The following is a 13,631-nucleotide window of genomic DNA, read 5'->3' as shown; positions in this document are numbered from 1 at the left end:
AGAGCAACTCGGCCTGGTAGAAGGTTCATGGAGAGAACCGGAGGGTGGCTGAGCTTTTCCGCGGATCAGTTCTGTATGGCAAGAGGGCACGGTGGGCCGCCATTTTGAAAAGAGGGCAAAGGAGGCTGCTCCGAAATGGGATAAGAGTCTTGCGGGCAGGAGAGCCTTTACTGAATGTCGGCGCGTTTCTGCTTCCAGATAAACAACTACCTGACGGTGCCAACGCACAAAATCGATTCGCCAACCATGTCGCGGGCGCGCATTGGCTCAGGTGAGAAGAGAAGGGGGCTGTTAGATCTCCAACCATTAGAAAATGGTAACCGGGGCAAGGTGGATGGTTCGGGAGCAAAGTTTCGAGCCGTCACTGCTGCTGATACTTACCCTGTGCCTGACAGGACATACTTCAATGCAGAGGTGCAGAACCTAAGGCCCAGGGGCCCTATCTGGCCCACCAAAGGTCTCAGTCTGACTTTCCGGGATCCCCCGGACTGCCCCGCCCCTTCCGCCGCCCCTGCTCCTGTCCACCAATCTCCGATTGTTCAATGGCCTTCTGGCTCTTGTGCAGCTTTACCCGCCTTCTAAATGCTTGAAATGCCCTCTCCTAAGGCTCCGTTACTGGCAGGAAGAGCTTTAAGCTACAGTTTGCTGGTATGTTCTATATTTTTGGACCCACCCCTGGAATCTGGACCCGGAGACCTTCTCCAAAACGGAACTCAACCTTCGGGCTGAAAGAACTTTCACGCCCCTCCTTTCTCAGGACGGCTCTGACTTAGAACATAAGAACATCAGAAGTGCCCTGCTGGATCAGACCAAGGGTCCGTCTAGTCCAGCACTCTGTTCACACAGTGGCCAGCCAGCCATCGGCCAGGGATGAACAAGCAGTACCCTCCCACCCATGTTCCCCAACAACTGGTGCACACAGGCTTACTGCCTCGAATACTGGAGATAGCACACAACCATCAGGGCTAGTAGTCATGGATAGCCTTTGCCTCCAGAAATTTATCCAACCCCCTTTTAAAGCCATCCAGATTGGTGGCCATCACTACATCTTGTGGTAGTGAGTTCCGTAATTTAACTATGTGCTGTGAGAAGAAGTCCTTCCTTTTATTTGTCCTGGATCTCCCACCAATCAGCTTCATGGGATGACCCCGGGTTCTAGTATTTTGAGAGAGGGAGGAAAATGTCTCCGTATCCACATTCTCCACACCATGCATAATTTTGTCCACCTCTATCATGTCTCCCTTTAGTCTCCTTTTTTCCAAGCCAAACAATCCCAGCCGATGTAACCTTCCCTCATAGGGGAGATGCTCCAGCCCCTTCATCATTTTAGTTGTTTTTTTCTGCACTTTTTCCAGCTCTATAATATCCTTTTTTAGGTGTGGTGACCAGAACTGTACACTTTTTGTCAGAACCCATTTACAGGAGGTCTCGAAAAAAGCCTCTGGGGCAGCGTGTTGTTAATGCTTTTGGACCGGGGGCTGGCAACTTGGGGCGCTCTGGATTTGGGGGGCCTCCCAACTCCTATCCCCCAGCATCCCTCGGCGAGAGCCAAGAGCAAAGCAAAACCCGCCCATTGAGTCTCCCCAAGGGGCGCGGTGAATCTAAGGCAGCCTTCCTCAACCTGGGGCGCTCTAGATGTGTTGGACTGCATCTCCCAGAATGCCCTGCTGGGGTATTCTGGGAGTTGTAGTCCAACACATTTGGAGCGCCCCAGGTTGAGGAAGGCTGATCTAAGGGATCTCTGCCGAGGAAGATTATCCAACCAGCTCTTTCTTCTGCCTTTCTTCTTTCTTTTTATCAGAGCCCTGTCTCTAAACACAGCTGCCGTCCGTCGTCCTCGGCAGGTAACAGAGCGAACCCCGGCCGTCCCCGCTGTGATCTGTACCTGCCTACCCCACCCCCTTTTTTCATGCCTGAACCAAGAATGGAAACCCAACAGTCCTGCATCCCAATGTAGCTTCCTCTACCTACTAAGACCCCCGTTTCTCCCCCTCCCCCACGCCCCACCAAGCCTTCCTTGTATAGAGGTTGTGTGTCCCTCTTTATTAGCCAAGTCCTGTGACTCCCCAGACGGTGCCTTGAAGTCCGTCACAAAGGGAAGACCACCAACGGGCATGGAAAAAGGAATAGAATTAAGGGCTCCAAACGACAGTTAGCCCCATAAGACCCATTCAGGCGCTGGATGCCCAGAGTAATGAATGCACAAAGAAGCTCCCATTTCAAGAACGCCTCCATTGCCCTTGATACTGATAGGAACCTAGAAAGCTGCCTCACACTGAGTCAGGCCCTTGGTCCTTCTAGCCCGGTATTGTCAACACTGACTGGCAGCAGCCGCTCATCAGGATTTCAGGCAGGATTCTCTCCTTGCCCTACCTGGAGAAGCCGGGAATCGAACCTGGAACCTTCTGCATGAAAAGTGGGGGCTCCATCACCCTGCATGTGGTCAGTCTGGAGAAGTCCTTGGCAGCATAAGGCTGCAGTCATCATACTACCTGGGGGAAATGAATCTTCACAGCAACAATATTTTGTTCCTTGTTGTAATGCAGATAATTTTTTTTTTGGGGGGGGGGACTTGGTTTGGCCTTGGCAATTAAGACCCCTTAGCGTAACAAAAGACCTGCTCTTGAGGGAGATGAAGATCAGTAGAACGGGTTTGTTGATACGGCTCCCTGCAGTCACCTGCGTTTTTGGACTCTCCTTGTGGGAGTGGGTCTGAGCACCCAGACTTCAAAACTAACCCCTGCACCACTGAACGTTCGTCATTTTCTTGTAGGGGGAGAAGGGGAAAAAATCAATCTAATCTTTGTGCCATGTGTTTTAAGAACATCAGAAGAGCCCTGCTGGATCAGATCAGGGGTCCGTGTAGTCCAGCATCCTGTTCACATAATGTCCAACAAGCTGTTGTCCAGGGATCCACAAGCTGGACACAAGTGCAACAGCATCCTCCCGCCCATGTTCCCCAGCATCTAGGTGGATGTCACGCTCTTCACATCTCACCTTACCACCTACCAAATTCTAAGAACAAAAGAAGATCCCTGATGCTAGATCACACCGAGGGTCCGTCTAGTCCAGCACTCTGTTCACACAGTGGCCAGGCAGCTGTCGACCAGGGACCCACAAGCAGGACATGAGTGCAACACCACCCTCCCACCCATGTTCCCCAGCAACTAGTGTATGCAGGCTTACTGCCGCTGATACTGGAGATAGCACACAACCATCAGGACTTGTAGCCACTCATAGTCTTCTTCTCCAGGAATTGATCCAACCCCCCTTTTAAAGCCATCCAAATTGGTGGCCATCACCACATCTTGTAGTAGTGAATTCCATAGTTTAGTTATGTGCTATGTGAAGAAGCCCTTCCTTTTATCTGTCCTGAATCTCCCACCAGTCAGCTTCATGGGGTGACCCCACTGGGTTGTAGTATTATGGGAGAGGGAGAAAAATGTCTCCCTATCCACATTCTCTACACTGTGCATAATTTTGCACACCTCTATCATGTCTCCCCTCAGCCTCCTTTTTTCCAGGCTGAACAACCCCAGCTGTTTTAACCTTACCTCATAGGGGAGATGCTCCAGCCCCTTCATCATTCAACTACAACAACTATGGATTAGGGTCCTTCCCCCCCCCTTCTGAATATAATGTTCAGTTTTGAAAGAAAATTGCCTTCTGCCCAATTGCTTGAATTATTATTATTATTATTATTATTATTATTATTATTATTATTATTTATTTATTTATTTATTTATTTATTTATTTATTTATATAGCACCATCAATGTACATGGTGTTGTACAGATTACACAGTAAATAGCAAGACCCTGCCGCATAGGCTTACAATCTAATAAGTTGTAGTAAACAATAAGGAGGGAAAGAGAATGCAAACAGGCACAGGGAAGTGTAAACAGGCACTGGGTAGGGTGAAGCTAAACAGTATAGAGTCAGAACAAACTCAATATTTAAAAGCTATAGGGAACAGAAAGGTTTTTAGCTGAGTTTTGAAAGCTGTGATTGAGTTTGTAGTTCTCAAGTGTTCTGGAAGAGCGTTCCAGGCGTAAGGGGCAGCAGAAGAAAAAGGACGAAGCCGAGTAAGGGAAGTAGAGGTCCTTGGGCAGGTGAGAAGCATGGCATCAGAGGAGCGGAGAGCACGAGCGGGGCAATAGTGTGAGATGAGAGATAGGCAGGAGCTAGGCCGTGAAAAGCTTTGAAGGTCAACAGGAGAAGTTTGTATTGGATTCTGGAGTGAATTGGAAGCCAATGGAGAGATTTCAGAAGTGGAGTGACCTGGTCAGAGCAGCGGGCCAAGAAGATGATCTTAGCGGCAGAGTGGTGGACAGAGACCAGCGGACTGATGTGAGACGAAGGAAGGCCAGAGAGAAGAAGGTTGCAGTAGTCCAACCGAGAGATAACCAGTGCGTGAACGAGAGTCTTGGCAGAAGAGACAGACAAAAATGGTCGGATCCTGGCAATATTATACAGGAAGAAACTAGCATATAGTACCGGCCACACGTGAACAAGCTGAAAATGAACGCCCTCCATTTGAGAAGTTGGTTAGGAAGAAGTTGTGCAAAATTACGAGAAGAATGTGGGTAAATTGTTCCTTAAAATTGAAATCCGATGAAACGGTCCTGAGTGTGATTCCCCCCCCCTTTATTTACTAGGATGTCCTGAAGCCTTCAGTCCACGTTTCCCAAGTGTGTCTCACACTCAGCCCTTCCTCCTTCCCCCCCCCAAAAAAAAAATCACAAACACCCTCTGTAATTTCAATTCCTGGTGGAAATATTGTGGGAGAAGAAGGGAGCAGTGTTGTCCTTAGGTACCCAATAGTAAATCTTTATCCGGAGATGCCAAATGTTAATTTGGAAAAAATGTCACCCTCTGCAGTTGGGAGCTTGGTGAAACTCTGGCCTGGCTCTTTTTGTCTGCTCAACCGTATTTGTCTTCGCTTCCAGATCCTCTGGCTTACGACCCCAAGCCGGACTCTGAGAACCTCCCCATCATAACCATCGACCCCGCCTCCCCGCAGTCTCCGGAGTCGGTTGACATCGTGAACGAGGCGCTGAAGGGGATGAGCCATCTCCCGCCGTCCCCAGAGGAAGACGAGGACGAGGAAGGGCTGGTGATGCGAGCCAAAGAGCCTTCCTCTCCTGGCACGGATGACGTGTTCACCCCTGGGGCCAGCGACAGCCCCAGCAACCAGCGGATAATGCGATGCCTGAGTGACCCTGGGCCTAGGCCTGATCCCGAAGAGGGGGAGCCCTTCATCCCCAAAGGGCAGTGAGCCCTAAGATGCACTACTGACCTGACCTGTAGGGGGAGCTTCCTGCACAAGTGCGCATGCGCGTACCCACTTTCTCTGTCTTTCTCGCACACATATAATATATATCACGGGCTCTCTCCTCTCTCGCTTTCTCTCTTGCTCTTTTTTCTTTTTTTGCTCTTCGTTTTGGAAATTTTACTAGGAGATGAGAGGAAATCTTCAGACGGAACACATCTCATGCCAAGGAAGCGACAGGTAGAAGCCGTTGATCCAAATTCCTTTTCCTGGGGCAGGGTGTGTGTGTGGGGGTGGGTGGGGAGAGAGAAGCGCCAGTCGTTCCACATCAAGAGGAGCCTTTTCCTCCAGGAGAAGGGCGTCTTTTGCCCCACTGCTGCTTTTTCCTGCCATGCCAAGAGACTGCTTTCATTTGGGCGCCTGGAAACTCTTGGGCGTTTTGCACTTGGGAGAGCCAGCCTTTTTTGTTGCCGCTCTAGCTCCTTCCGGCAAACGCACACAGGCGCCCCCGTAAACCCATCGGAAAAGCCGAGGGGAAGTTTGTTTTGCCTTGCATCAGGTCTAGCGGAATCTGTGGCCTGATGGCGACTTCTGTGGCACCAGCCCCTCTCCACGTTTTCGCGGAGTGGCGAAACGAAACCTTCCTCCGACGCTGCATAGAGCTTCAATTCACCAACTATACTTTTAGCTTGTCCTCTCCTCTAGCTGATCTTGGCCGTAACATATCCGTCAGCTGCTCCTCCTCCAGAGAAGGGCCTTGAAGTCTCTGAGCCGCTGGTGCTTTAAAGCCAGCTGGTTTTTATTTCTTTTCTTTTTTTAGAGCACTTCTGGCTCAGAGGGAGTTAAGTATTGTGACAGTTCGACATCGCCTGGTGCCTCCACCCTCAACTCAAATGCCACCACCACTCTTTCTTTGTTTCTGACACCAGTTTCTAGTACTGGGCGATAGTTTGGGGGTTCCTTTTTAAATCCCACGAAGCCATAGAAAGAATTACTATCGCCTTTTTCAACTTCCAAACCTTAAGGCCGCCTGGTTCGTTTGGAGTTTTGTTTTCCTCATTCCGATTAAGAGAAAATGAGGGGGTTGCTCCTTCGAACCTGGCCTGCTCTGGGGGCTGATTGGGGGCCAGTTTGGGTGATCCTGTGGGTACGTTGGCCTCAGGGCACTGTTCTCCCTGCCTTTCTCCACTACCCGCCCTGATTCATGCGGCCACACATACAAGCTACTCCCTCCTGTCTAATTCTGTACGGCATACAGTTGCTCTAGTGATCACCTCTCCATGCCACCCTCCTCTGGAGTTACCCACTTCCTCGTCAGGGTCGAAGTTACTTTCAAACACACACACACACACACACACACACACACACACACACACACACAGAGCATTTTGTTGACCAAAGATGAATCCGTGGTTGTACATATCGAATTGCTGCCTAATTTCTATTTTTCTTTTCTTATTTTAAACACAGGGTATCTATTTCTTAAAAGGTGACAAATTATTCACTGGGATGTCTGTAAAGAACACCTGGTCTGTCTGGGGGTAGAAATGCTGCACGCACCCACGCCCTCTCCCTTGAGTGCAGGCGCGGGCAACCCGCGGCCCTCCCGCTGTTGTTGGACTGCAGTTCCCATCATCTCTCACCGTTGGTTCTGCTGGCTAGGAGTTGATGGGAGTTGCAGCCCAACGACATCTGGAGAGCCAAGAGTTGCCCACCCACCCCCTGCTCTAGTGAAAAGATTTAATTGTATTTTTTTCTGTCTGAAAGCATTAAATCTCCTAGGCCGCTGGCTTGAGCCCCAGCTTTTAGCAATATCTGATCCGGAGAAGATCTAATCCCAGGCAGTTTCCTCTCTTTCCACAGGTACCTCTCCCAACTGTGACCCCCTCCGACCTTTGTTCTCCATAGCACACTCCCTACTTTTCCTCCTGCAATGGGCACCATCCCCATTTTAGGGGGGGTGCTGTGCTTCCTGTGCACCATCAGTCACCTTCTCCATTCTCTTCCTTGAGCTCTTCCACCACCATCCTGGGGTTCTTGGAATCTAGCCCCTTTTTCATTAGCCTGGGCTATAAAACTCCCATTTCTACCATTGTCCGCCCCAAATTATATATTAAAGAGGAGCGCTATGATCATTCTGCAGCCAGCAGCAAATCTATCCTTGCAAGTAAAAGCAAGGCTCAAATGTGGAAGTTGGAGGATCTTTCCCCCCGCTGTCCTGGGGCGTAGTGGGGGTGTCTACAGAACAAGGAGATCACTTGAGCCCTACTCAGGCATTAGAGTTGAGTGCTTAAAGAAGACGCAAGCCGGGAGAGGAGGAGCAAGTGCGAACAACCTTCAGTAGCAGGGAGCCTTTCGTATTGTAGCAAGTCTACATTGTGCGGGGATACAACACTTGGATATAAAAGAATCCCCATTTTCAAAGTTTGGCGTCAACGAGTTCGCATCCTCATCCTCTTCTCCCCTCTCCTGTGTTCATGCTAACTCTAAAATGGAATGTCTGAATAGGGCTGTGGTTAAATCGTGGACGGTACCACTCCAGACAGCAGGTGCGGTTAGCGGCATGGTTTAATGCTCCCTCATATAGGCAAAGAAATGCTCTGCGCATAGAAAACGAGTGTGTCAGGGAAGAAGGTTCTAGCCTAGCTTTTTGCCTAGTTTTCTATATGCAGGGATATATATTATATATATGGAGGATTCAATCATCCCCCACCCTACATTCCAAAGTGGTATGGTCCACAGCTTGACCCTGTGATCTGTCTCTTGTGCAGAGCAGCCGTTAGCCCAGGTGTGAGCGACATGTGGCCCTCGAGATGTTCATGGACTTCAACTCCTGTCAGCCTTAGCCAGCACAGACAACGGTGAGGGATTCTGGGAGTTGCAGTCCAACAACATCTAGATGGCCAGAAATTGCTCACCCCTGCCTTAGCCAAAGATGGCCTTTCCTGTCCAGATGTTGCAGGGATTCCTCATTGCTTACCCCCAAAGTGGGTAGATGGTGGGAGTTGCTTTTCTGTATGTGAAGCCATCCCTTTATAGCAAGGGTGGGCCACTTGCGGCTCTTCAGAGATCTTGGCCTACAACTCCCATTAGCCCTTAGCCAGCACAGCCAGCAGTGAGGGATCATGGGGGTTGTAGGCCATAAGCTCCCCAGCCCTACTTTATAGGGTGTTGCAGCATGGCTTGCCAAAAGAGTAGGCTCTAATTCCTGCCGTGTTTTGTGCATCTGCCCTACACTGAACTGATCTCATATCCCAGTCTGGTTCTTTTGAAGTGGGCTGATGGCTTTATGGATACATTTTTCGTAGTTGTTAAGGTTGGGCGAATGTGGTGCGTATGGCAGGGGACAGTGAGGTAGAGAGAGGCCCTGGTGTCAGTTCTGCACTTTAGCTCCCAAACTCTGGATATTGCGCGGTGTCTGTCATCCAGACGTCTTTCGAGGCAGCGCCATCCTACAGAGCCATGCTGGTGCCTGCTGATCCCCCCCCCCAGTAGTTCTTAGCCTTCCCCTCCGCTCTCCCCGGAAGGGGGCATTTCCTCACCTTTGCCCCTGTGCTGTGCCTTTTTAGCCATACAGTGTCTGCCTGCGCAAAATGGTATTGTGGTTCTCGCCGCTCTGTCTGCCTGGCGACCGGGGGCCCCAGAGCCGGTCCGCCAATTGCTCTGTACGCGCTTGTCCGTCTTTCCATCCGAATAGTGACCAACCCCAAAGCCCCCTCCAGACCCCTCGCCCCGCCAGAGGGGAAGAGCTGCACGGAGCACAGGTAAGCGAGGGCACGAGCGGCAGAAGGGCCCCCCCCCAAGCCGGCTTGCCCCCTCACCCCACCTCACGACTCTGTGTATTCTCTATCGAACTTGGGCTTTGCTGTTCTCCCTGCTTCAGGCTGAGCAGGGGTCCCACCGGCCCGCAGTAGCCTGTATTGTGCTTTCATGTACAAACGCTCGGTCTCCAGCGAGGAGCTGTTAAAAGCAATGGAAAATATTGTATAAAAATACGTGTAAAGAGAGTCTTTTTACATAAATATTCTAATAAATGAATGTTTTAATTTTTAATGGCTTGGAATGATTCTTCTCCCCACCCTCCTTCAATTCTCGTTTTTAACCGTTTTCCCTGCTGTGGATTCTTGTAAACGTTGGTGCTACACAGGCTGGATATCTTTGGTAACTTTTCAGGGATCCTCTTTTCATCCAGTAGTGCAACTAGGAACTTCTCCACACCAGGCTTTTTATCCTGGAACTTTACCGGGGCTTCTGCTTCTGGATTCTTTTTGGGATTAGCATCTGTCCTTTAAATGCACTTCCTCCATTTTTTTCAGGAGCTGGGTGGGGGGAGTTCCTTTATTTGCAAGCTCTGTGTCTTTCATTATACAGCCACTAGATGGTGCTGTGTTTATAGCACAACACCGTCATTAAAAAAGCTCATTATCCCCATTACAAATGTAGCTGTGGAAATGGTCACAAAGCACAGGAGAGGCATTGGGGGGTGGTGTGTGTGTGAAAACGTCATGTAAAAACCCCACAAACTTCTGTGAGTAACCAATCTCAATTGCAAGATAAATGCCCTGTGTGGAGAAGCCCTAGGTAATTTTAGACCCCGGACTTAATGGTTTTATAGGGAACTTCCTTTAGACAGCCAAAAAAGAGTTTGGCAACTCTGTTAAAACAATGAATTTCTAAGCGTGTGCATAATTTCGTGCTTTAAGCTTAACTTATCATGGCACCATCATGACTACAGGAATGGAGTTGTGTTTGTTTCATTGTCCTGATATTAAAAATATTGACTTGCGTGTAAGCACTGTTTTGTTGTAGAATGGGGATATTTTATTTATTTATTTATTGCATTTCTATACTGCCCAATAGCTGAAGCTCTCTGGGCGGTTCACAAAAATTAAAACCATTCAAAGTATAAAACAACAGTATAAAACCATAATATAAAGTGCAATATAAAAGTAAAAATTGTAAAATGAGCATTGATAAGTATGTACACACCTGGCTGCTGATTTTTAGCCTTGTTTTACATTGAAAAGTTGAATTCAGTCATCAAAGGGGCCTGGAGGACTTCTTGGGGAGACATCCATTGGCAAGGTGCCATCACTGAAAAGGCCTTGCAAGCTTCTCCTGTTCCTATACAGCGTGGGGTGAGGGGAGAGACCTGTAGCTCTCCAGATGTTGTTGTACTCCATTTCCCATAATTTCCAGCCACCGTAGCCAGGGATGGTAGGTGTTGTAGTTCCAATAACATCTGTAGGTTCACAAGTTCCACTCCCCTGTTGTACAGCAACCGTTCCCAACTTTGGGGGCCCTGGTGTTGCTGGACTACAACTCTTCATCCTCTGTGGCAATTGGCTGTGCTGGCCGGGGATGATTGGAGCTGTAGTTAGCAACATCTAAGAGACCCAGGGCACAGGAATAATCATCTGTAAAAACAAAACAAACGAAAAACAAAACCAGCCATATTGTTAAAGCTTGTGCTACACCAAAGAAGTTGCCATGATTATCACTAGGTGGCAATCTTCCTCCTCGAATTGTTAACCCAGCAAATGTGAACAGGGATGTATGTGAAATTCTTTTCCCTTCGCAAATGCAGCTAACATGTCCCACTCACATGAGCAGCTGCACTATTTTTTTAATGCATTATTTATTCATTCTTTAAATGTGCACTTTCTCACGTAGGGGCCTCCACCGGTACAGGATCCCCACCTCCCCACCCCGTAGCATTAGAAGTGGTGGAGAACCCAGCAATGGTTAATGGCAGCTGTGGAGGCTTGTGGCTCCGTTCTCAGTGGGGCGGCCAATCCGCTCCAGGTTTCCTTCAGAACCAGTCAGAATTCTAAAGGAGCTATCCATAGGGCGGAAGCTTCGGCTATTGGACAGTATAGAAATGAGATGAATGAATGAATAAATAAAAACCTCTCACTGACATTTTCTATGTTCAGGGACATCCCCTGTATTTATTTATTTATTACAGTGGGTGAGCATTCACTAAAAATGCAACCCCTCCATCTACAGACAAAAGTGATACAGTCTAAAAAAAGAAAGAAAAAGAATTACATTCTGCTGAATGTCGGACCTGCTGTGAATGCCGGCAACATGCGTTCTAAAGGAACCAGAACCTCTTGGGTCAATTGCATGACTGCTGAGCTACACGCAATCCTCCAGGTATTTTGGCCTATAATTCCTAGCCAGCCGAGTCAATGCTGAGGGATCATGGGAGCTGTCAGCGAAAGCTTCTGAGGCGGGCATAAGTTGGCCAACCCATGTTATGGGGACACAGGGATCTCCTTAAAGCAATTGCAGAGCTGACGGCGGCCACCCATTTTGAAACAGTTGTGACAATCTTGGAATCTTCTGGTGCTTAGGATTGACTTGGCTGCCATCAACAGCTGACGCGCCAGATTGCTGTTTGGCGCCTAAAGGCTAGAGAGAGAGCAGAGCCAATTCAAATGTTAAGGAAGGGCAACTGCCTTGGGAAAGCACCTTGTGGGTGAGCGTTTGACTGCTTCCCTCGCATCAGAAACACCCTGTGTGATGAAAGCTAGCATATCAGGGACTCAGTTAGGTAAGAAGCCTCGTTGGGATGAAGTAAGTTTCCGTATATTGGGGGAAGGGGTTCATGTAAGGTAAAGGAAGATGTGTTGGGCTTCAACACTCAGAAGTCCCTGTCAGCATCAGCAGTGGTCAGAATTCTGGGAGTTGAAGTGTAAAACATCTGGAGATCTCCTTTCTGCCCACCTCCTGATGTAAAGACTTGTCACCCACCGCACCAGGCTTGATGTCAACATGTAGCATTCCTGGGTTGCAAACGAGGCAGAGCCCATTGCTGAGGCCTAATCCACCCCTATCAACACTGGGTGCCCTTCTGTGGAAATTTTAATTACCCACAATGCCACGGAGTTATGCTATGCCAGGAGCACTGTGGGAAATTTAGATGGCAGACCACCCAACATTCACGGGATTGCTGCTGCCTGCTTGCCTGGGGTGGGGGCTGCTGCTGTTGTTATAATAATAATTATAATTATAATTATAATTATAATTATAATTCTATCTCACCTTTTTCCCAATACTGGGACTCAAGGCGGCTTTACAAATTTAAAACATAGAGCTAGTCCCATCAGTGGAGGCTGATGGCTCCGATGTCAGCGGGGTAGTGAATCCAGGTTTCAGTCAGAACTCTAAAGGAGCGATCCAAGGTACACCTTGGATTGCCCCTTTAGAGTTTGGACTAGTTCGGACTTGAAATCACTACAAGGCAGTATAGAAATGTAAATAATAACAACAACAACCTAGAGTGGATTCACCGCCCCACTGACATTGGAGCCACCAGCCTCCACTGGCTTGTCCTGATAAGAACGGTGATTTTATGTTTTAAAATAATGAAACATTTAAATGGCAATAAGAACTTTGATTTTAAGAAATGGTGCACACACACACACACACACACACACACACACACTTTCCACCACTTTGTTGTTGTTGCTTTGCGTCGGCCTTTTTGATCATAAGCCTGAAGGAGAGACTGTCTTGGTTTTTCATTTCTTTTGTTTGTATTGCTCTGTAAGCTGCGCTGACAGGATTTCTGGTGGAATAGCAGAGTAAAAGGCTGTCGAACCTTAGGCCTGTAGGCCAAATCTGGCCAGCCTAGGATCCTACTCAGACACACACACACCCCGGGTTCCTCACACGACACGCAGGCTCCTCCTTTCCCTCAGCTGCCAATTCTTTTCACGCTTCCCCACTTTCTGAAAGCTTGAAATGCGTCTCCCAAGACTTAGTTACGGGCGGTATGAACTTTAAGCTAAAATATGCTGGTATTTTTGCTATTTGGGGCTCACCACTTTTGCCTTTGGGCCAATCCACCACTGAAATTGAATTCAGCTCTCAGGCTGTAAGGCTTTTGATACCCCGATTCTGGCCCGCTTGCATTGGCTGCCTATACGATTCTGAGACCAATTCAAGGTGCTGGTTTGGACCTATAACGCCGTACACAGCTTGGGACCACAATACCTGACGGAACGCCTCTCCCGACATGAACCTACCTGTACACTGTGCTCAACATCCAAGGTCGTCCTCCGAGTGCCTACTCCAAGGGAAGCTCAGAGGATGGCAACAAGGGAGAGGGCCTTTTCAGTGGTGGCCCCCCAATTATGGAATGATCTCCCCAATGAGGCTCGCCTGGTGCCAACATGGTTATCTTTTTGGCGCCAGGTCAGGACTTTTCTCTTCTCCCAGGCATTTAACAGCATTTAACAATGCTAAGTTTGCTTGTTTTTAATGGAGCTTCGTCGGCCTTCACTGCGCTTTAATCATAGCAGTTGTGATAACCCCGGTGAGTTTATCTATGTCAACGCTATGTCCAGTGT

At 48.6% G+C, this 13,631-nt stretch overlaps 1 protein-coding gene across 1 annotated transcript in view; it reads left to right on the top strand.

The window, feature by feature from the left end:
- The window catches only part of SLC9A1 (solute carrier family 9 member A1), a 107,382-nt gene extending 98,058 nt beyond the window's left edge, over positions 1–9,324 (top strand). Inside the window, exons 11-12 of the mRNA XM_063140465.1 lie at positions 199–271; positions 4,949–9,324. Coding sequence (XP_062996535.1) covers positions 199–271; positions 4,949–5,277 — 402 coding nt within the window. The 3' untranslated portion in view covers positions 5,278–9,324. The remainder of the gene's footprint in view (positions 1–198; positions 272–4,948) is intronic.
- Positions 9,325–13,631: the final 4,307 nt, after the last annotated feature.

This window comes from Elgaria multicarinata, chromosome 13 (genome assembly GCF_023053635.1).
Source record: "Elgaria multicarinata webbii isolate HBS135686 ecotype San Diego chromosome 13, rElgMul1.1.pri, whole genome shotgun sequence".
In the NCBI taxonomy this organism is placed as follows: domain Eukaryota; kingdom Metazoa; phylum Chordata; class Lepidosauria; order Squamata; family Anguidae; genus Elgaria; species Elgaria multicarinata.
This window is presented reverse-complemented; position numbering and strand designations above follow the sequence as displayed.